Consider the following 24,081-nt stretch of genomic DNA (forward strand, 5'->3'; position numbering starts at 1 on the left):
TATCCTGAACCTTCGGTCCATCCTGTGCAAAAATCCAGTGTAATGTCACGGCTCTAGACAAAAAGATCACTAAGTCTAAAATATTAATTACATAAAGGATATAGTTAAAACCCTTACACAGTGCTCTTTCATCACTAAAGAAATGTATTGTTTTATTTAATACACAAATTTTAATGTAATCTAAAATAAGTCAACACAGTAATAGATCATACTGGTGAAAGAGATTATGTAAGCAGTTACATCTGAAAAAAGTTAATTTGAGTTAATACTTGCATAGAATCCCCTTAGTGGTGGTGGTATGATGCTGTGGGATGCTAAGGTCTCCTCAGAGCCTGGCATTCAGAATCCATAAAAGGTAACCCTGTTCTAGGTTGCAAAATACTTGATGTTGGGGCAGAGCCTCATGCCCTAAACATCATTATCATTATATCATATCATCATTATGGCCAGAGCTACAATGGCATGGTTTAGATCGAAGCATCTGCATGCAAAAGTCTGCAGCATGTTATTCCTTCTTAACTCCTTCATATTAGAGCTTTTGATGATCACGAGAACAGACATTATCATAAAAATTAAACAATGAGGATCCAGGTTATTTTTTAAAGTCAATATGAAATTACAGATACACACAAATAATTTATTAAGCATTGGAACAGGATGCAACCACCTGCAGGTGGAGGTGCTAAAAAACAAAATGGATGAGCGCTCATTGGGAGTGTGAAATAACAATTTATTTTTCTCTTTGTTATGTTGTTGGTCCATCATGGGGTTTTCCATTTATATGTGGTTGTGAATTAACCCTCACATTGTACATGTGACTATATTGTTAGTCAGTCACAGAAGATTTATTATCTGCAGTGATGTAGCTCTAAGTAAAAAAACAAGGAGCCTTTTCAGTGGACAACATTAAACCAGTGATTGTGCAGAATATTCCATGCGTCTTGCAGCACAGCATGACTTGGTTTCAGCAGGGGCTCAGCTTCATCTTAGGGTTGCTCTTACTGGCAGGTAATCAAACCTTCTTTCACATTTGTTGCCTGAAGTTTTTTTTTCTATCCAGTGGTATTAAACTAATTGTAAAGGGGTCCATTGTGTTTTTGCTGAATTGTTTCTTTATTTTCAGTTCAAAATATGATGTTACATTTCAAATCTGAACATTTTCTGATGATTAGAGGAAAAAGTCACTATTGTCACTATAGGGGAATTTTATTTATCTATATCTGCCTTTAGGTAAAAGGATCAGTTGCCTTGTTATATATATCAAGTAAAATTGTATATGTTCAAAGCTTGATTGTAATTCAGATAACTCTGCCTGAGTTTATAGTCTTTCACTATAGCTCTAAAAAATATACGATTCAAAGTTTTTATAGTATGCACATATTATAGAAACTTTTAACTGTTCTTTGAAAGCGTCCACATGCCATGGGAAACTGGTTTGTAAGGAGGGCCAGAGCGGTCCGACACATCAATCTGTGAAAGCCGTGTTTGACCTGCAACCCTTCAGGCCAGCTGTAAACCTCAGTAACCCCACCATTGCCAACATCTCCTTCACCCTTTATGCCATCCTCGGAGTGGTGAGTTTCTACTTCTAAATAAATGTATGCATGCCATGACTATCCTAATCCATATTCTAATGTGTGCTACCTTGATCATTTATGTTATGTTATTCATGTATTGTATACCATTGTTATTTTCTGCATTTCAGAATGAAAAAGCTCAGATACTGACTACATTTCTGTGGCTCAGACTGGTGAGTTTCATGAGGCAAAGATATTCCAGTTTACACAGATAGGGAAGTTTATCTGTGCTACGTTTTGTGTTCATGGCTGCAGTTCTGGCACAATGAGTATCTGGTTTGGGAGCCGGAGAAATGCGATGGTGTCACTAGGATTTCTCTCCCTGTAAAGGAGCTGTGGTCTCCAGACATCATTGTTTACGAGTTGTGAGTTATCTATTTTTCTATGGTTAATGAATCATCTGCCATTTTATAAATATGTATGGGACTTCTCTATTTAGATGGAAACTAAATTAAATAGTACCTTTCCCTAATAAGAATGCTGACAATTCTTTGTGACATTTCCATCCATCCATCGAATTAGATCGTTGTAGCATGTAGCAACATTACCATAGCTCTGCAGACAATTATAATTTAACAGATTATGCTCTTTTCTGAATTGATATAAAATATTTTTTCATTTATTAAGCATTTTTTCCCCTTCAATTTGTCAGTTTTACCTTGATCATAAAGTGCTCTTGAATTCCCTGCTTTAAGTGTAACAAACATTTGCTGGTTTAATGCACATTTGAGTGTGTTTATTGGGACAGCATCAACTTACAGAGTTGTTAGAGTGGAGAAAGGGTGCAACATGTCACCCATAAAATAAGGCTAAAATTATTCTGATTCTGGTTCAGTTTGGCTTCATTAAGAACAAATAGGAAAAACAAGCAATATGAGACAGGTCCAGTTCATATTGAGTTATCTAGAATAAAATTTGACAGTTTAGATCTTTCCAGTTTATACCAATACAAGGCAATCTTATGTTTACAATCACATCAAATATCACATTATAGAATTCAGTCTAATTATAATAATTTACAATTTACAAAAGCAATTAATAATGTCGGAGAGTAAAGACAGTATTTCAACAGAAATAAACCAGAACCAGTCTCAGTATGAGGGTCCCTCTTAAACTACTAAATCAGTGTTCCCTTTCCCTTTCTCTTTACTGAAATTCTGTTCATTTTATTTTCTGCCGAATGTAACAAATCTATATTAGTAGGTTACTGATGTGCTTCCATCACTAGCAGGCTAAAATAATTTATTTCATAGGTGGCATTATCAGTGAAGCAGATGCTGAACATGCAAATCTCTTTTTTTCTTCCTTGCATCAACTGGAAGAAAAAAATATTCCCAATGAAGGGCATGGAAAACAGTAAATTACACTTCATATTAGAGCAACTGTTAGAGCATGGACCAATTAAAACCCTAAAGGCAAATCTGAATTATTCAAACCTGTTTACAATTTGAAACTCTAACAGTCTTTTAAAAACAAATAAGAAATCGTCAGAGTGCTACAGACTCATCACTGTTCTGAGGATTATTTCAGCTTATGTTTTATGAGAACTTTTCCAGGCTTTAAAGGATTAATGCACTTCTTTGTAAAGATGTCAAGATCAGACAAAAAAAACACCAGCAAGTAGACATGCAGGGACTATGCGTAAATATGTGTCCTGGGAAATATGTCTGCTAATTCTCAATGTAAACATGCTTCAGTGATCCTTTAATATACTAAACACTTTTAGTCGTAATTGTTTCATCTCTTTCCTGCCCAAGTGTGGACGATGATGTCTCCCAAGCGTGTCCTTATGTCTACGTGAACCACACAGGACACATTCGCTGGGACAGGATGCTGCGGCTTGTCTCAGCCTGCAACCTGGAGATTTTCAGTTTTCCTTTCGATGTGCAGAACTGCACATTTACATTTGGCTCTTACATGCATACAAGTAAGAAACGCATTTGTTGCTATTTTAGCTTTCTCACAGATTAACAGCTAAGCTGTCTGCTCACTCAGATAAGAGCTCAGCATTGAATAATAACAATGAAAAATTAAACAGAAAAGAAAATGAACAAACCTAGTGATTAAAGGTTTCAGCAAATAAAGTTTGTCTTGTATAAACTTGTGTATAAACTTCTGGTACTTTGAAGCACTTTTCGTCGCACTCTTCTTGTTCACAGTACGTGATGTGAGACTCAGTCCAGCTCTGACTTTCAGTGAGATGTCAGAAAACTCAAAGCAATACCTGGAAGCCAGTGGAGAGTGGGAGCTGGTGGACTTATTGGGGGAGACGTCCATTCTGCGGTTTGGGATTGACGAGTGGGACATCATCACCTTTTGGGTTTGAGAAACAAATTTTTACTGAGTTTAAAGGCTTTAAATGTAGAAACAAAAGATAATGGGGCAACTTTAGGGTTGATCTATTAGAATTTGAATTTTTTATATATGTTAGCTGAACTTTTCTCTGCTTAACTGTTAATGGAAAGACTTGCCACTTTTGTCAGATTTTTGTATTAAAGCTATAATTTTAATGAAACTTCAATCAAATCGATGAACTGTCGGGGTTGTAATGTAACAAAAATAAAGTAAAGTAAATTGAAAGTACAAATAATGTTGCTGAATGTCAGGGATAGGAGAAAATATCTAGCAGCCAGTGGTCGGTTCCAGTCTAGTCGAATTAGGGAAATTTTAATAAATATTTCTCCAGCATTAGCTTGAAAGAAACATGCTAAAAGACACAGGCCATAAATTTGAGAGTAAAAAAAAAAACAGTAAGGTGAAACCAAAACTAAAGGGTAGAGACATGAATAAATAAATCCAGTAGCATGTTTTAACCTGAATCATTTTCTATTGTTCACTAGGTGGTCATAAAGCGGCGTCCAGTGCTCTATGTGGTTAATCTCCTGATCCCGAGCTCCTTCCTCATGCTCATAGACATCCTGTCATTCTACCTGCCCCCCCATAGTGTGGACCGAGCCTCCTTCAAAATGACCCTGATCCTGGGTTACACTGTTTTCCTGCTCATCATGAATGATCTGCTGCCCAGCACAGCCAATGGGACTCCCATCATAGGTCAGACATCATCTCTATGAGGACCAGAGCATGTGAGCGGAGCAGAGGAAATATGGTGGAAATATGGCTCCAATTGTCATGATTGTCTTAAGAGATCTGACCCACATGCAGTAAACCACCCAGAGAACCAGGGTAAAAGTTTAAACAGGTTTATTGATAAAGTCAGCGGGGGTTGGATTCAGGAAACTCAGTGTGCTAGTGAACTGGAACTGGAAGAGGGAAGGGAAGTATCACCGGTTAGTTCAGGATCTGTGGGAACTTTGAGCAATGGCAGGAGAGACAGAGAAAACGAGACTCACGTTAGTGGAGAAGACTTTCCTCCCAGAATCCAGTAAGTGTGGGTTTATCCAGAGGTAGAGACTCATTGGAGGGCGGACAGGTTTAGACTTGGTTGGATCCTGAGGAGCTATTGAACGGACTGTCACTTGGAAATCCAGGAGGACTTGAACGGAAATTGTGGAGGATAATCCCCTGCTCAATGTGAGACTCAAACAATCCTTCCAGGGGAAGAAGGCCAAACATCCAGCTTGCAGGAAGGCTTCCTGCCGAAAACAAGGTTAGGCTCAGTGAAAAAACAAAGACTTGGTTAGACTCAGCTAAACTCAGCTTGGCTAGAGTACCCGAAACTGGAAAACACTCTGGCGCCATGGTAGTGACAGTCCACCGCTCAAATAGTCCTCAGTAATGAGCCAACCAGCCGCAAGTGTGTGGGAGGACCAACGAGAACAGGGCTCCACCTGGTGGTGGAGGGAGAGAAAAACACAAAAACACAACCCACACAAACTGGATTCCTAACACCAATAGGCTCACAACTTCAATTTAAAAAGTTGGATTATAGAATTTTTAAAATAACATTTATTTGTTATTTGTTAAGTGTGATAAAAAGTGGAATAGAATATCAAAACATACACTAACTATACATTACAATACAGAGTGGGTTTACATAAAGTAAAAGCCTGATCTTGAAAATGGATCACATACATGCATTAGACGCTATTATCTCATTTGCAATGGAATGCGAAGTGAGCTTTTTTAATGTAGCCTAGTAAAATAAATTGATAATTAAATAGGAATAGCGGTACAACATGAAAGGAACAAGGTGTTACATTCACAGCTAGGAAACAGTGCGATAATTTAACAGCCAGTTAAATATGACAATACACATGTATCGGTCACATCATTAAATTAAACGCAGTGTGTCCCAGGGCCCTTGCATAATTATTTCAAGGAAAAATGTCAGAAAATACCTTCTCCTTAAAATTTAAGCGAGCAAGGAGCGATTTCGCCAGAGTGTGCACTGAGCGGATTTTGAGCGTCCAGGCGAAACTTTGAGCGGCGAACCAAATAAGCAAACATCCTCCTGAGCGGGGAGCGGGAATTGTGTGACGCTCAGCTCCGTTCACATGCTCTGGTCAGAACACAATGTTGAGAAATAAGTTCTTTACCAAAAAAAAAATTAACTGCAATAAAATGTATTATATTAACATGTTACTTGTTGTTCTCCATCAGGTATCTATTTCTCTGTGTGTCTGGCTCTCATGGTCATCAGCCTCCTGGAGACAGTCATCATTACCAATGTCCTCCATCACAGCTCCATGAAGTACCAGGAAGTTCCAAACTGGGTTAGAGTTGTTGTCCTTAAGCATATAGCCAACCTGATCTGCTACCGCTGGCCCGACGATGTTCGTCCAAGTCATAAAGCACAGGAGGATAAACCTGGAAGCTCAAGCTGTGGCACAGAAGCTTGGGTGATCCAGCCGGTCAACCAAGCTGCCGACAGGCATACAGCCACCAATGCAGGTAATCAGTCATGGAATTTATATCTACCTCTGTCATATTTTTTCATGGAAGCTGTCCCTTTGGCCCCATTATGCTATATTCACACTATGTGCAACTTCAGCAGCAAAAACAGCTCCTTCTGCTTAATCTTTAATGCTTGTACAACATTAAGGTCAGGCGTGCGTTAAGAACATCTTTGATCCCCTGAAGTGTCCAATAAAGTGTGTCCAGATGCATCTAATGCTTCTGCTGCTCCTGTTTTCAGTGGCAAAGAGCGGCTTTGCTGTCACCAGCAGCTAAAATGTAGTTTTAATATATTTTTAAGAAAAGTCCACCTCAAAAATCCTCTGTGCAGTCAGTTCATCAAGATTACGATCCTTAAAATATTATTTTGCTGCAGTGTAATTCGTGCCGTCACTAGTAATTCCCAACAGCAGCTGCCTCAGGCCCTTTCACATCTTGGGGGTATTTTCCCCTAATGTTCGTGGCGGCTGGAAGTAGATGTTAACATTTCACATACGTAACACAAACTGAAAGCACCATTATTATTACAGCGAGCATATTTTGCTGAAAGGTTTCTACATTTTAATTTAATTTAGGCGTTAATAAACGGTCTCAGAGGAGCGATCATAGCAATGTGCATCAGCAGTGCTGTGTCTGTCTGGTTGATGTGGCGCGTCAAGCAGCAAAAGTTTAATTTTCCAACTCCAGCAGCTGCTGCCTGTGAATCACATTTATGAGGCGCTGCTTCAGCTGCTCAGATGCATCAAGGTGCGCTGGTCCTGCTGCTCGAAACACGCTGCAGGACCTTTTGATGCACTTTGATTTGATTTAACCATTGACTTTGCACTTAAAATTGCTACTTCTTCTGCCCACAGCACATACAGTGTGAATGTAGCATTAGAGAAAGTTTATTGATAGTATGTCCCTTAAACCAGGTAAGTGTTAGGATCAAGAATTTTCCTCAAAACTGTTTGCAGACATCAGTTTAGCAGAGCATCTGGATGAGGCATATGAATGAATGAGGTCTGCAAAACACAGGAACTTTTCCCCATTTAACACAGGATGTTGATGGTAGACATTGTGGGCGGAGTTAACAAGACATCCTCTCTCATCTGAATCTTTTTGCAATTCTGACCTTTCAGAGGTGAAGTAGAAACAGGAAATACTGTCAACTGTCAACACCGACTCCCAGGGGCGTCTCTAGGTTTAAGAGAAAAGGGTGGCTCAGCCCCTAGAAGATATTGCGCGCGCCTAGCGCGCGCGCCGGAATTTTTTCAGTGCACCTGCTAAGGCGTTGTCTAAGACAAGGGTGTAACTTTGTGTTGAAAGTTGGTGGGGACGGCTCATAAGGAAAGGGAGCTAGCTGCGCGACGCCTTTTTTTTTTTTGTTGGAAAGGATAAAGCCAAAAAAATGAGAATAACATTTATAAATTTAATGCTTACAGTTGAAAACATAACTGTTACAATATTCACTTATATATTTTGTGCAAAAAATATCACATAAATCTAAACAGACAGTACAAATCAAAGAAATCAAATAAATATATCAATTTTGTAGAACATTTATTGACAGTCAATTTTGGGTCACTTTTTAAAATTAATTTACTTTTAAACCAGGACTCGGACAAGATCTTATGGGGCCTTAAGCAGAATATGATTAAGCAACTCCGTCTTTCTGTCAAGAACATCCACCAGCAGGGTATCAATACTCATTTGATAGAATCTTGGAGAGCGGACTATGTTCAACCATCCATTTTCTTTAACCTTATCCCTCAGTGGGATCAGGAGGTTCTGGTGCATATCTCCAGCCACGTTCTGGGTGAGAGGTGGGATCACCCTGGACAGGTCACCAGTCTGTCACAGTATGTTCAACCAGCTTAAAAGTAATCGGTAATCAGATTTATAATTTGCACTTTTACTAAGTGAACTTTCTAACTCCCTTAAATCTGAAATTCCAATGCCAAAATTGTTTAAATCTTTTATCTTTGGACCCCCTGCAGAGTGACGTCACACCTGCAAGATCCTATCCTTACCTTCCTGCTAGATTGCAAAAAGCAGCTTGCTCATGAGTTGTCAACTTAACACGCTAAATCTTAAATGTACGTGTACATATAAAAGAAAAAGGGGCGCAGTGCTTGCTACTGAAGGGCAACACTATCAAAGTCAGGAAAAAGTTTTAAGTAAAGCCGGGATTAAAACAGTAGCTACAAGAAGCTTCAAATAAAAAGTGTTCTTTATGTTCAACCTAAACACCAACTCCGATAGACCATCAGTAGAGCAGGTGTTTAAATTAATCAATCACTGCTGCGAAAGCTTATAGCAGTGAAAGCTAATATACCACAGCCATCACTTAATAAACGCAAAATAAACAACCCTCTAAGAACAGAAAACTGTAATGGACTGAAAGTCCTGCTTTTTATGTGGGAATTTATTTGCGTGTGTTTTAGTATAATTCTGATATATTGGCGCTGTTGTCTGTTTCTATGGCAACGATACTGAATGTAGTGTAGCTTAGAGACCTGCATGGGTCGAGTTTTACCAACCCGCACCCGTCACCCGCGGATATCTTCAATTCAAATTCGAACCCGACCCGACCCGTTGATATTTAACCCGCAACCCGACCCGTTAACCCATCATAGGCTATTGTACGCTGCGCTGCACCCAGTGCCTGATTATTATTACATTTCTGATGTCCATAACAACACACACGCATAAAAAAAAATCACCAACTACCCGCCCGCACTAAAAAAATATCCGCCCGACCCGTTTATTTTTTTAATGTATTTTTCGCGGGTACCCGACCCGTTGCAGGACTCTAGTGTAGCTGACATAACAGGGCCGGAAAAGAGTGGTTTGAGTTTTTTTTCCAACGGTTCAGTTATATTTTAAATACGGTATTAACTTATTTTTACACTATTCTCTATTCTTTTACTACTTTAAGTCTCTCCTGACTAAAATTAGGTCTTAATATTTCCACAAGTCCCTCTCACCTGCAAGTCTGAGTCCACTTCTGTCCCTGAATGGGTTAGCATTTTTGGAGGGAAGCGACAGGTGTTATTGGGAGAGGGTGGAGGGGGTGATGGGAGAAAGCGAGAGGCAACAGATTCTTTTTTCTGAGTTTTTTGTCGGGGTTTGTGGACGGTAAGCAGCGGGAAGAACTTTTTTTATTTTCTTTCTGAGGAGCGGCATGAATGGGGTTTTAATCAGATATACACAGCACCGAAAGCAAAATACGTGTACGAAATATTGGTGGGGACTGTCCCCCTACCGGTCAAGATTGGTGGGTACATGTCCACACCAGTCCTTAAGGAAGTTACGCCTATGATTGTTCAGATTAACTTGTCTTCTTTATGGCTTTTATTCGGTGCTTTACTGCACTTGTTTTGGGAAAATATCAGGAAAAAATAAATACAGAAAAAAAAATATATTTTTTTTAAATCGCAAAATAATTATAGGGTGGCTAATGCCAAAGAAAGGATGACTGAAGCCACCCTTAAATAGGTCTAACGACGCTTATGCCGACTCCTTATGTTAGCTTCCTCATTGCTTCCATTGTTTACTTCTAAAGCTTGATTTTATACAAACTGGTCTTAATGGTACAGATGAAACAGTCCAACCTAAACCACATAAATTTCAGGAAAACAACTCCAATGAGAAGGGGGGTGGACCATCTGTTCCCTCATCCTACCCTAAAAATAGACTCTGCAATAAGAAAGCAATCTAAAATAAACCAGTGAACCCAGCAAAAATGTTCTGGGAATTAAGAGAAGGAAAGTCCTGGGCAGTGTCAAAGCCCAGATTATTTAGCTTGTTTGTATTCAGAAATTGTACAGAAACTGTAGGGGGTTGTGACTTCAGTCAGGAGTCTGAGATCATTTTCTTTGAAAAACAAGAATAATCTTTAAAAGATCAAACTTAGACTGGGCTCTGAATTTAATCTAAAATATTCCCAATATTGTTCAAAGGAGATTTTGATGCCCAAACATGCTATGATTTCACTCTATATCACTCTCCAATAAGGTGATAGCTGTAGAAAGCGCATCAATATATGGGTAAAGTCTCTAGTTTGTCCACACCCCCTCCAGCATTTAGCATCCTAAAGAACCCTTACTTTGATTTTCCAATCAATTTCTCTGAAAGTTGTAGTACTTGATAGTTTATTTCATCCAGAATAATCTCCTCCCAATCCTCATCTCTAATTATTGTAAAGTATCCCAGTCCTTATGTTGTGTAAATAGTGTCTCAGTTGTAAATATTTGTATAGGTTATATGTCAGGAGATTATATATTTGTTCAAGTTGCTCAGAAGTAGGAAAAAAGAAAGGAAGAGCCATGGTTAATTTATATAGCTCTAAATAAAAAGCTTAATAAGTTTAATGTCTTTTTAATCTTTGACCATGCCAATATGGTGGACTTCACCCATTTTTATCCATTTTACCCTTTGACCATTTATTTTGTTTTACTAAAGGGTTAGTGCGAGGAATATACCCTGGAGGTCACCTTGTTCCAATGAATTCATGAGACCATTGACCTAATTAGGGCTGGATTGGTAAAGGGGGTTGTTTTTTAACTTTTTTGGAATGACTAGGACCTGGATGACTGAGAATCTTCACCAGCATAAGAGATTTTAATTTAATTATTGGGCAATTGTTTTACCAAATAGATTTAATGAGCCATTTATTTAGTATGGGAAATATAGATACAGGTATTTGTATGAGGAAGTATGTTCATTTTAGTTATGACAATCCTCAGAAAATGGAAGATGGATGGATGGATGGATGGATGGATGGATGGATGGATGGATGGATGGATGGATGGATGGATGGATGGATGGATGGATGGATGGATGGATGGATGGATGGATGGATGGATGGATGATGGATAGATAGATAGATAGATAGATAGATAGATAGATAGATAGATAGATAGATAGATAGATAGATAGATAGATAGATAGATAGATAGATAGATAGATAGATAGATAGATAGATAGATAGATAGATAGATAGATAGATAGATAGATAGATAGATAGATAGATAGATAGATAGATAGATAGATAGATAGATAGATAGATAGATAGATGGATGGCTGGATGGAGGGACATACGGAAGTATAAATACGTGGTGTCAGGATGTCATGGGCAAACAGTGAAAGTTTGTCTTCCCTGTAATTTTTTTCCCTATTGACTTTGATTTCCTTGTTCCTTCAAATTGATGCTACTAAAGTTTCAATATTTAGAGCAAAGAGTAAGACAGTCTCCCTGACATACATCTCTTTCAAACATGAAAACTAATCAGCATTGATTCTTTATTGGTTCCTTTGGCCTGTGTTTCGACATTTATAAGGTAGTCCTTATGTTGTTAGCGCCGTGCAAATTTGGAGTAAACTAGGGTGACCATATTTTCATTTGGGAAAACCAGGACACCTTGGAGCGGGGGGGGGGGTATTTTGATTGAAAGAACAAATGTCTCATCATCGTGACTTGCTCTGTGATCAGAGGAAATGTTACTTGGCGCAGAACAGTGGTGAAAATTGGAAGTTCAGTTTAATATAATACAACTCTGTGAATAGTTCCGTCTGAAATGAATGAAAATAGTTGTTTTAATGGTTATAGAGTCAGATATGTGGCGGTAATGTTTGGTTTATCTAAAGGTTTTTATCTGTTACTGTGTAAATGGGTTTGGCTGTAATTTAAGGACAGATTCTAATAGATCTGCAGGGTGGGGACTATAAATCTGATAGGAGTTTAATTTTTTTATTGTTGTTTTGCACAATATGCTTAACTAAGTATTTTTTGTTGTTGAATATTAGAGATTTTGCAGATACATTTTGTAGATACATTGTTTAGATTTACTTATATATTTCTAACCCTTTTATAGAATAGAATGGAAAATCCCTTTATTGTCCCACAATGGGCAAATTTACAGCAGCAGAAAGATTATTGAAAATGGTCACACAAATGAGGACCTTAGAAAAATGTATAAGAATAACATAGTTAAAATATAAAAAATACAATTCTGTAAAGTGTTTTAACAATATAAAACTGGAGAATAAATAACCAATATGCAGCTATGGACATATTTACAGTAATGGATATTTGAAAATAGGAGCAACATCAGAGATGTGTAAAATGACAGCAGCATGTTATTTAACTGACTAAGGTTTCTATCATTACATTTGATTTTATTTGTTCCTGCTCCCGGTGGTTGGAACCTTTATTCCACTCTGGATTCTTGTGAGTGTAGTCTTTGTTCACTTTAACTTTAAAAAAAATAAATAAATAAACAAACAGTTTTGAAAACCTCGGTATTCATTCTTTTCCTGCTTTGTGTGTCAACTTTCACGGTTGCTAGGCAACAGAGCATACGGCGGTAAAACCCGTCGAAGGGAGGACCTGTTCGAATTTACAGCCAAAACTCTTCCGGCCTCCTTATTTTCAAGGACTTCGAAGGATCCAGTCTAGGTAGACCGCGTCCTTGGAGGATGCAGGCCAGGTTTTCGAACAGAGCCTCTGATTAAGAACAGGGCTGCCCGCCCTGACTCGGCTCAGGGATTACGTCACACGGAGCGTCGTGCGCAGTGAAATCAGGACATTTCCTCACTTTCTAAAAAAACCCGGGACGCCCGGGACAGGACGTGAAATACGGATATGTCCCGGGAAATACAGACGTTTGGTCACCCTAGAGTAAACCCCATCTGATCACGTTAAATTAGCTTTTTATTATCTTTCTGGATCCTTTTAGCTAATTTACTGCTCAGGAGTTTGAGGTCTGTAAAACAGAGCAATTGGCCTGTATCCCTAATGGACACGGAAGGCAGTGGGTGGCCTAGTGGTAAGGGCATTGAGTTTGGAATCCAGAGGTTCTGAGTTCATGCCCCACGCCCACAGACTGCCACTCTGGTCCCTGTGCAAAGACCCTTAACCCCACACTGCTCCCTGGGCGCCGCACAATGGCAGCCCACTGCTCCCCAAGGGGATCGGTTAAATTCACAGTATTAATTTCGTTTCTCCCTACCTTTGACAGTGTATTGACAATAAAACGTTGAAAAAAAGAAATATGGAAAGATTGTAACATCTTTTTGGATAACTGATAAATAGGCAAGAATTGGACCAATAATCTAATGTTTATCCCCTTTGAGTGAAAGGTCAGTGTTGATGCAATGTCTTTGAATCGTTTGATGTATAAAGAATAAACCTAACAGAGATGATTTTAAAGATTTTTTTAAGAAGGGGGATGCCGTCCCCCTTCATCCCCCCTCAGCTGAAGTACTGCCTATCTCTCTCTCTCTACCTTTGATGTTCTAAATGCATAGATTGTTGAATCTCAATCTTTACTCAAGTTTCTCACATTTAGCTGAGAGTTTAGTAATTACACAACATTTGAAGAGCAGGTGGTCCTCAGTTTCATTCACTCTTTGTTGGTTTCCGTTATTTTTTTGTTCAAGTTTTATCATTCAGTCAATGATGTCTTTTAATGATGTTGTAACCCTGGACGGTGTAACTTGAGTATTTTTTTAGATTCAGTGTCCTCTTTTCTCTGTTTTTTGTAAGTTCTGTAACTACTGTGTACATGTTTTCTCTATGTTCATTCATAACTGGAATGTCTTTAGCATGTTGGCAGACTTCTTTCATTATGGTTGATGTATTTTTATTATCAACTTCTTTTCTGATAGTAGACCTCTTTTATATTTGTAATTCTTGAAAAAACAGCAGAATATGTTTTTTTATTTTGCAAGATGGTGTAGTTTCAGGTTCTTTCCATGGAGTAGAAAAATCAAGCTGCTTCTCCCTTCATGACATCACTGGAAAATAAATTGGGGTTAAATGGGATGACTCGAAACAGGGGATAGATGCAGGAACCACTCCGTTTACACAGATGAAAGTGAGGAGAAAGAGAAATTTGCTCAGGTCGATGGCAAAACCTTTTAGAAGGTTAGAAGAATTTAAAGATATCAGCTAAAGAGAGTAAAGGAACAGGTCTTTGCTTTTTGTACAGTTAGAAACCACATTTATGTTGATATATTTTAGTGTAATTAGAAAAACAAAGTTATTTTTGTGCTTTTACTGTCGTCAATTATTAAAAAAAAATTATTTGGAATTGACAGAAAATGAATATTTCTCTTATGAGTCATGTAAGAGTGAATATTTAATAGGATGTTACTTTCCGCATTAAAAGGATCATATGAATCTCCTTTCTTCTGTTCTAGATACAGTTTCTCTCCCTGAGCTGCAGCTCATCTGTCAGTACCTGAAGGACCTCCGAGCACATCTTCTGTCTGTGCAGAAGGAGAGCGAGCTGCTGGACCAGTGGTGTCACGTGGGATACGTCCTTGACTTCCTGCTCTTTCGTATCTACTTGCTCCTGATCAGCTGCTACGCCATGGTCATCATTACTATGTGGTGCATCTGGATTAGCCAATCTTAACTGAATGTGGTTCATATTATTATTGAGCTATTTTTCTGTCCTGTTTGCTTGCAAAAGAAGAGCTTAAAGTTTTTTAAATGTTTTCTTTTTTACTATTGAGTTAGAATATGTCCAGTGCATTCATAGTTGCCACGTTAATGTTATAAGAATTATTACTATTAAACTAGTTTTCTGTGGTTGAAATCTTGTTCACATTTTCCCTCCATAATCAACTGTTTAAATATTTCTACCAGAAAATTCAGGTTGACAGATGGTTGACTTTATTCTCTCTTTATTTATTTGTTTTAATCTCTATTTTAGCAAAACTTATGGGATGCATAACATCATTATGGAATACTGACAATGTCAAAGATAAATGGCATGTTAACATATTTATTATTATTTGCTGTTGATTGACATTGATTATAGCAATATGAAATAAAAAATCAGCACTATAAGAATCCTGTTTTGTTTTTTGTATGTGCGCATTAATGTGATCCCTGTAGGATGGTGTATTCGTGTAGATCCTACTGTGCCTACTTTGCATGTTTTATATTTACTTTGCAAGTTTGTATATTTATTTATTAAAGGGAAGCAGTGTGCAACTTGAGTTAGTTTGTGGTTGATTCATATCACGCAACGGGACCCAGGAATGATTCAAGAACCAGTTGCAAATCCAAACAGTATCTTTATACAAACACAACCATAACATCTCCGCTTGCAACTACAAAAGCACCTAATGAGCTCAAGTCATGCACCAGTGTCTCAGTCGACTAACCTTACCAAAAGTCAATATTAGCTGCTGGAGGAAGTATGAGATGAAATAGTGAGATGAGAGCAGAGGTGCCTTCATTCGATGAGCTACCTTTTAGAATTACAACCATCACAATCGAAGGAACTTGATACAAAATTATGAGGATGTTTCATATCAAACATTTGGCACAAATCCTCATCTTTTTCACACTGTTTCATGGTAAGGGAAAAACATTTTTAAATATATCTTTTATAAGACATTTTGTGTAATATTTCCATTTTTAATGTGGTCTTATTAATCTTAAACTAATAAACCAGTGTAAGGAGAATATTTTTTTACTTTTTTAACTCACAAAATGTTATGAAAGTTTACGCCACACGCTCTTATTTTGTTTTTGTTTTTATGGTGTTTACCACTTTTATGCTCATTTCTCTTGGAGATGACCTGATAGTGAACTGTATTCATTCTAAATTTGTCTTCTTTTCGTTTTCTGTCTCTGTTCCAAAGGTCGTGTTGCAGTTTTGAACTGCACCAGTCCAACCCCAGACTCCCTGTATGCAGAGCTTGATAAACACTTGTTCCCCAGAAAACTCATCCCCCCCAAACAAAACTTTTCAGAAGTGCTCAGGATAAATGTCGGCATCACTGTGGTCGGGATTTTAGGAGTGGTGAGTCAAAACAACTTTTTTCATCGAATATGTTTTTGGTGATAATGAAAATCGGTGGGTTTTCGATGGCAGAGGAGGTGTTAATAACGTTGGGATGCTAAACGATTGTTTTGTTTTGGATTCAATGATTAAATGGCATCTATCAGTGGTCATATTTTTGATTCATAATCAGCTTATCATGATTTAAAATGTTTTTTGGTTTTTTTCCAGGATGAAAAATCTCAAACAGTATCAACTTTCTTATGGGAGGTCCTGGTAAGAAGACTTAGACTGTATACACAATTGTAAACAAAAAGAAATGTCGTTAAGAAGACTATTTAATTGTTTTAAAGTGCAGCCTTGATAGGGTTAACAGCAGTGATAAAAACACTGATGAAAAACAGTAATGTAAACATATGACTGTATAGTTACAGTTTTTGTTTGTGTTTTTTTAGAAAAGAACTTATCTGTACAATATTCAAATCAGTGTTTATAGATTTTTTTTTTTTCTTAATAGAATGTTGGCAAATGAGGTTCTCAATAAAAATGTTTAAGTTATTTTAAATAAATACTTGCAAATGGACCTATGATTTGTAGTGCCATTGCAGATCAGGTTTTGTTTTACTTTTGTTTTTGTTTTGTTTTGAAATAGGAGTGGAATATAGCAGGACTCAGCTGGGATGAGGAGACATGTGGAGCAGAAAAAGTATCTGTGCCTCGGGAAAAACTGTGGATTCCAGATGTGCATATTGCAGAGTTGTAGGTCTACACTATTCTTATTGATTGGTTTATAGAGAAATGTCCTTGTATAACAATAAATATCTATTCATTTATAACCTTTATAATGATAATTTAGCGGTGTAGGCGAAAAAAATAGAAATAAATGTTTTTTAAATGGTAAGAAAAATCTTTAATGTATCTCCAACTGGTAAATTGTTGCTTTCTTTTATTCCTCATTTCAGCATGAATGAAGACAAATCTCCTACGACTCCTTATGTTTACTTATACAATACAGGTGATGTTTACGATGATAGGCCTATCAGAGTGGTCAGCTCCTGCAAGTTAGAAATCTACACTTTTCCCTTTGATGTCCAGAATTGCTCGCTGACTTTTGGATCATATTTACACTTCGGTGAGACTGATATACAACATTTCTGTTTGAAAAGCCTAATGTTTGAACTGTGATGTCTTTTTTGTTTTATTATATTCATATCTTAAAGAAACCTTTTTCTTTTTAATAAAACAATATATTCACAGTACATGTTGAGAGTGGCAGAAGTAGTCACTTTTATCAGTTAGATAACTGACTGACCCTAATCCTGTGAAAACATTTTTAAAGACACGGACATACAGCTGTTTCCAGGCACGACAGCAGAAAAGATTTTCAATGAGTCCATTGCTGTGCTAAAGACAAACGGAGAATGGGAGCTTTCCAAAATAACCATGACTCAGCATAACCTTACATTAGACAACGTATCTTACTCTGAGGTCATATTTAATGTAAGTTACATTTTTGAATTTGTTCACATAATAAGCTAATATGGTTGTGATTGCATGAAAATGTGTGCGTATTGAAAATGCAGTTATATTAGTTTTAAGCAATAACATGCATCTTCTTGTAACATGTATATTGAAAAGAGACACCCGTCTGATTAAAATGTCATTTTTGTTTAATTGCATTTAGATTGAGCTTTGTGTCAAATATTTTACTTGTACAAGTGCATTGTACACCGTCTGTGGAATGCCCTCCCAGACCACCTTAGGGCCCCACAGACGGTGGATTGTTTTAAGAAAGGACTAAAAACTTTCCTTTTTAGAAATTCCTACAATTGTTGATTTTAGATTTTTTTTAATAGGCTACGTATGCCTTTTAATGTATTGATTTTAATGACTGTCTTTTTACTCTGTTTTTAATGTTATGGTCTTTTAAACTTGTTTTGTAGCACTTTGAGATTTGAAATCAAATGTAAAGTGCATGATAAATAAAATTCATTATTATTATTATTATTGTAAAAAATATATATAATTACAGATAGGTATATCAATAAAAGATTCTATAGCATAGTATAGTACTACCTGGCTAAGCACACTACAGTAAAGAAATGTGTAGTTTAGTAAGGCATAATATAGTATAGTATAGTATAGTATAGTATAGTATAGTATAGTATAGTATAGTATAGTATAGTATAGTATAGTATAGTATAGTATAGTATAGTATAGTATAGTATAGTATAGTATAGTATAGTATAGTATAGTATAGTATAGTATAGTATAGTGTAGCATTGTGTATTTTATTGTAATATGGTATATTGTTGTATAGTATTGTATAGTATTTTATAGTTTATTGTAGAATGGTATAGTATAGTATAGTATGGTATGGTATAGTATTGAATAGTATTGTATATTTTATTTTAGTAAAGTATAGTATAGTATAGTATAGTATAGTATAGTATAGTATAGTATAGTATAGTATAGTATAGTATAGTATAGTATAGTATAGTATAGTATAGTATAGTATAGTCTAGTCTAGTCTAGTCTAGTCTAGTCTAGTCTAGTATAGTATGGCATAGTATGTATGGTATGGTGTGTGGTGTAATTATAATAGTTTAATGTAGTGTTGTGCAGCGCAGTGTATTTTAGTGTAGTATACTATAGTTTAATAAAGTGTAGTTTAATATAATATAATATAGTATATTTTAATATAGTATAGTTTAGTTTAATATATTATGTTATAGTTTATTATAATATACTAAAGTATATTATAGTATAGTATAGTTTACTTTAATAAAGTATAGTATAGTGTAGTCAAGCATAATGTATTGTTGTGCAGTGTAGTGTAGCTTACTGTAGCATGGTATAGTATTGTGTAGTTTATAGTCATAAAGTGTAGTGAAGTATGGTATAATTTATTACAGTATAGCTTCCCTGTGATTTAGTAACCTTTCTGTGTATTTCTACAGCTGTTCCTCCGGCGCAGACCAACCCTATATGTGGTGAATCTTTTGGTACCCAGCTGCTTCCTTGTTGCTGTGGATCTCTTCAGCTTCATGCTACCTCCTGAAAGTGTAGACCGATCATCCTTCAAGATGACCCTGATCCTCGGCTACACCGTCTTCCTTCTTATTATGAATGACTTGCTCCCGGTACCAGGACAAAGAACACCTCTGATCAGTATGTAAAACCTCTGATTTGATGTGTCAACATTTCTTCTGACGGTTCAACTAAATTGTAACTTTAAAATTTGAACTTCAGCTACAGCTGCAAAACACACTCATAGATATTGGATAAGTAGAGTACAAGCAGTGATATAAGAAAACTGCAATGAGAGGGTAAAGGTTACTAAAAGGAGACAGAGAAAGAATCTAGTTCAAGGTGAGGAGCATTAGGCTGTTTCTCTATTCAGATATAGTTTATCTTCCTTTTTTAATGTTGAGAAGACTGTTGGCTCACATTCATCACTCATCCATGTTTCTACAGAAACCAACAAGCATCAGATGTTTATTAAATTGAAATACTCAATATAATTTGGAAGTTCCGAGTTAGCGGAAATAGTTTGGGACTTTGCTAACTTGAGTCATACTCTGCGTTAAAAAGACACACCTCTAGAATCAACATAACAGGTCAACAATTTGAATCCTGTACACGAGATGAGCAGCATGTTTGTCTGGCTGTGGTCTAAACATTATTTCCTAAATGAGATTCTGACTTAAATAGAAACGAGTACCACCATAGAGAGAGAAGTGTAATGTATCCTCAATTTAAATAGAGTATTTACCTCAGGATATATTCAACTCCTTGAATAAAGTCTGATTGACACCTCAGTTTATTGTCGGATGCTCTGGTTTTCCCTTCAGATGTGTTTTTCTCCATCACTCTGGCTCTGATGGTGGCCAGTCTTCTAGAAACCGTCTTCATCACAAACATCCAGCACAGCTCCAGCCAGTACAGTGACGTGCCCCACTGGCTCAGTGTGCTGGTATTACGTTATCTTGCAATCATCGTATGTATTCCTCCCAAAAAAAAGAGCAACAGAGTAACAGTCCACCTCAATCCATCTTACAAAGGTAAATCACTTATTTTTTATAGATATGTTTATTCATTTTTGTTCAATAGCTACAACAATATAAGAGAGAACACAAGCTGAAGCGTTTAGTCCAGAGGAGACGAAAAGATAACATAAGATAGGGGACATACATATTTCCATCATTAGAGAGTCCAAATCTTAGTATTAATAAATGTCAGGATGAAAGGGCTTCCATATGCATCCAAAAGCGTCAGTCTTAGAGTGAATGAGGCATGTTAGAAAGTCGGGAGCGATATCTTCCAAAATAAGATTCTTCCACCCAAAAATAGTAGGAAATATATTAGAAATTAATTGTAACAAAATATTATTAAGAGCACAGAAAATTAGGACGTTATACAACTTACTCTTGTTTTAATCATGGATATTTTTATTAAGTAGACTAAGGAGAAGAGACACTGGATCGAGATAAATATTAGTTTTAATAATTTTCCTAGTCTAGAGAATAGATTCCTAATATATCTGGATGTTGGGGCATGATCAGCGAATGGCTGCCTTCATGTTTTTTGCATTTAAGGCACAGTGAAAAGGATTCTGGTTTAAAATTAGACGGTAACTCATTTTTAAGAAACATGTTAGACTTCTTACTGGATGATGAGAACAATGATGCTCAATGAATCATAGGTGATGGAGTAAGGGCAAAATGCATGGATTTTAAGTATTCACTTATGTCAGTGATTCTTAAATAGTGGATAATAGTAATAATAAAACTCAGCAGTTACAGTAAAAAAACAAACAAAACAAAAAAACTACTAAGCCTCTTAAAACCCTAACCTTAAGCAGGGGTAATAATTCAGAATGCATAAAATTCCACTAGTAAAATGATCACCAGCAGGGGGAGCCATTGCACGCAGCTCCAAGATGACACCAAAATCCCCAAACCCCACAGCTCTGGATCTATTATAGCTAGAGGTCTGAAATTGTCTGCATTGGTGGTTGACATGATGTAGAACAAATATAATACAATAAAACATGCTTTTTTTTCAAGAATGTCTTTATTACTGCTGTTTAAAAAAGACCTATCATTTCCGAGAATAAATAAAACAAACTTTGAGTCATGTTTGAACCGATGCAGCTTACTCTGTATTCTACTCACCCAAATGAAATTTATATATTCAGAAACTAGATGGTTCTAGCTTTCAAATAATATATTGCACATGTAATTTTGGTCTGAGGTGGATGTATATTAGTTATGTCAGACTGTTTGAAGCATTAAAGACTTAACTTTATAATTCATTTGAAGTTCTAGTTCTAGTTGACTTTCTCTGACAGGTTATATGTTCCACACAAAACAATAGTCCCTTTAGAAATTGCAGAACACTTTAATCCAAATGAAAAAGTGTAATATTTTGGTTTCAAAATCATAATACAGTTTTTTCTTTTTTTGGTTTTTTGGTTTTCTCTACAAAAAATAATTATTTTCTTAACTTGTGAAAAATGGTTGTGAACATTAGCCCTTAGAATATTTTATAATTTGTCTTTTTGGGGTTCATGATCAGAAATCTTCTTGTTTCAGCAGATCCAACAACAGATAAGAACTCAATAACTGTCTTGGGAGATCAGAGTATCTTTAAGGATCCACTGCCAGTGGTGGCCTCCAACCCCCCTGCTGCCACACCAGACCTGACTCTCGACGAGCTGAGGAAGCTGACCAGAGATCTCACAGCCATCCGTCTCCAGGTGGACAAACATTTCCAGGGATCCAAAAGTGCTGAGGAATGGAAAATGATTGGAATAGTAATAGACCGTCTGCTGTTCTGCTTTTATATCCTCCTCATTGTTACGAGCTTCATCACCGTCATCGTGATCTGGACATGGAATGATACACACACTGCATGATTTAGGTTTAAAGGAATAAAAACATAAACATTTGTTAGTTCTGTTTTTGAACTGAGAGTGTATGGGAGATGGGGCCAGTTTTAAAAATAAATCAAAATATATTTCAGCTTAAAGGTATAGTGGAGGATGTTCTTTTTCCGGGTGGATCATCAAAATAAGTGGTCCTCCTAATTGTCAATCATTCTGGTGATGTGTTTTCGTAAGGCCGTCCAACATGATTTTCCCCAGTTTTCACTTACCGTTGGTGAGTCTGACATAGCGGAAAAATTAAAAATCTTCTTTTGGAAAGAAAGCTTGTATGAGCAATGCTAACAGGAACTTTTAAACAGAGCGTGCACGAGGAGAAACATGCTCATCGTTTAATAGGCGTTCCCTCTCAGACGCGGGTACGGGGTTGTAAATATGCTTTTTTTTTTTTTTTTCAAGTGAAGAGGGTGGGTCTTTTCAAAAATTCGCGAAAATCCTCCAATATACCTTTAACTAAAGTGAAGTTGCACAGAATTCAGCTCCATTTTATAAGGTAGAAGCATTGATACTTCTATGGAGCACTAAAACACAACTAAATGTTTCAATGTATCTGCATAATGCCAAAACTATGTTTATGAATTTATGTAAAATAATTATAGATTTTCTATTTTAAATGTCCATTTTTAGTGCTGTTTTTGTGTATCTCTGTGGATTCCTGTACTTTTTTATTTCAGTACATTAGAAATAGTATTCTTAAAATGCTGAAAAAAAGCAATAAAGTGTTTAATGAACGGATGCAGTCACAGATAAACTTGAAAACATGAGACTAAATTAATTTCTTTATCTGAAAAATTTTACAAACACTGCAGCAAACTCTTGTTTTCTAACTACGGGCGAACAACAAACTGAATCCTGGAGAAAAGAAATTAAATGAACATCCATCCATTTTCCAACACGCTTATCCCAAGCGGGGTCGCGAGGGGTGCTGGTGCCTATCTCTAGCTGTCTATGGGCGAGAGGCGGGGTTCACCCTGGACAGGTTGCCAGTCCACCGCAGGGCAACAAAGAGGCAAACAGGATAAACAACCATTCATGCACACACTCACACCTAAGGAGAATTTAGAGAAACCAATGAAATTAACAGTCATGTTTTTTGACTGTGGGAGGAAAGACCCCGGGCCAGGAATCTAACCTGGAAACTTCTTGCTGCAAGGCAGCAGTGCTACCCACTGCTCCACTGAGCAGCCCATTAAATAAACATATTTTGACAAAAAAAAAAAAAAAATTTTAAAGATAAAACTTCATTTTTTTTACAAGTAGCCACATTTAGCACTTGATTCTTTTTTGGAGGATGACATTTTGCCAGACATCTTTCAGGTTACTGTGCTTCACATAACCAATGCCTGGTAGTAGTGAAGGAAGCTGAGTCTGTGCCTAAAATACAAACATTAAAAAAGGCAGCCTTGCTTTGATGACCTGTTGTGACTCATAATTTTAAAGCATAGAGACTTAAATACACATCCTTGGCGTTTCCATGCAGTCAATGCTTTAATATACTGGATTATCTAACTACAAAAACTTTCCACCACAGCTCCTTATTTACGGGAAGGTTGGACAGGATATAGATCCACTCAGACCTGAATCCAAAGAAGCATTTCTAGTACTTTAGGACTTGTGTAATCCTCCTGCTAACCTATGGTTGCTTGTCCTGATTAATCCACTGTACTTGTTTTTTGTTATCTTAAAGAATTACTAACTAAAGCAAATGTTTTACCGTTAAGATTGCTTTCAACTTACTCTTCTGTTAACACACTAAAGAGGATAATGCCAAAAATTACATAAATATCCTCCAGTCTGTTTTTTTTTTTAATGTATGAAGTATCAGTGTTGGAAAAAAAAACTTTTAGAAGTATACAGTAAAGCCTAAGGTGGCTAATTTCTGTTGACTGTATTTTTTTACACACTAGGTCTGTTTTTA

General features: G+C 36.7%; 1 protein-coding gene across 1 annotated transcript; it reads left to right on the forward strand.

The window, feature by feature from the left end:
* The first annotated feature begins 893 nt into the window (after nt 1-893).
* LOC119787668 (5-hydroxytryptamine receptor 3A-like) lies at nt 894-22,329 on the forward strand. Its single transcript, XM_038291649.1, has 19 exons — nt 894-1,008; nt 1,411-1,574; nt 1,706-1,750; nt 1,833-1,942; nt 3,335-3,504; nt 3,737-3,897; nt 4,418-4,628; nt 6,138-6,428; nt 14,619-14,833; nt 15,322-15,335; nt 15,733-15,788; nt 16,077-16,237; nt 16,448-16,492; nt 16,869-16,975; nt 17,179-17,348; nt 17,556-17,716; nt 19,177-19,387; nt 20,071-20,280; nt 21,814-22,329. Exons 1-19 carry the CDS (start codon nt 954-956, stop codon nt 22,134-22,136), a joined length of 2,880 nt encoding a protein of 959 aa, XP_038147577.1. The 5' UTR covers nt 894-953; the 3' UTR covers nt 22,137-22,329.
* The last annotated feature ends 1,752 nt before the right edge of the window (nt 22,330-24,081 follow it).

The sequence above is a fragment of the Cyprinodon tularosa genome, unplaced genomic scaffold, assembly GCF_016077235.1.
Source record: "Cyprinodon tularosa strain WSP-4 unplaced genomic scaffold, ASM1607723v1 ctg30, whole genome shotgun sequence".
Classification (NCBI taxonomy): domain Eukaryota; kingdom Metazoa; phylum Chordata; class Actinopteri; order Cyprinodontiformes; family Cyprinodontidae; genus Cyprinodon; species Cyprinodon tularosa.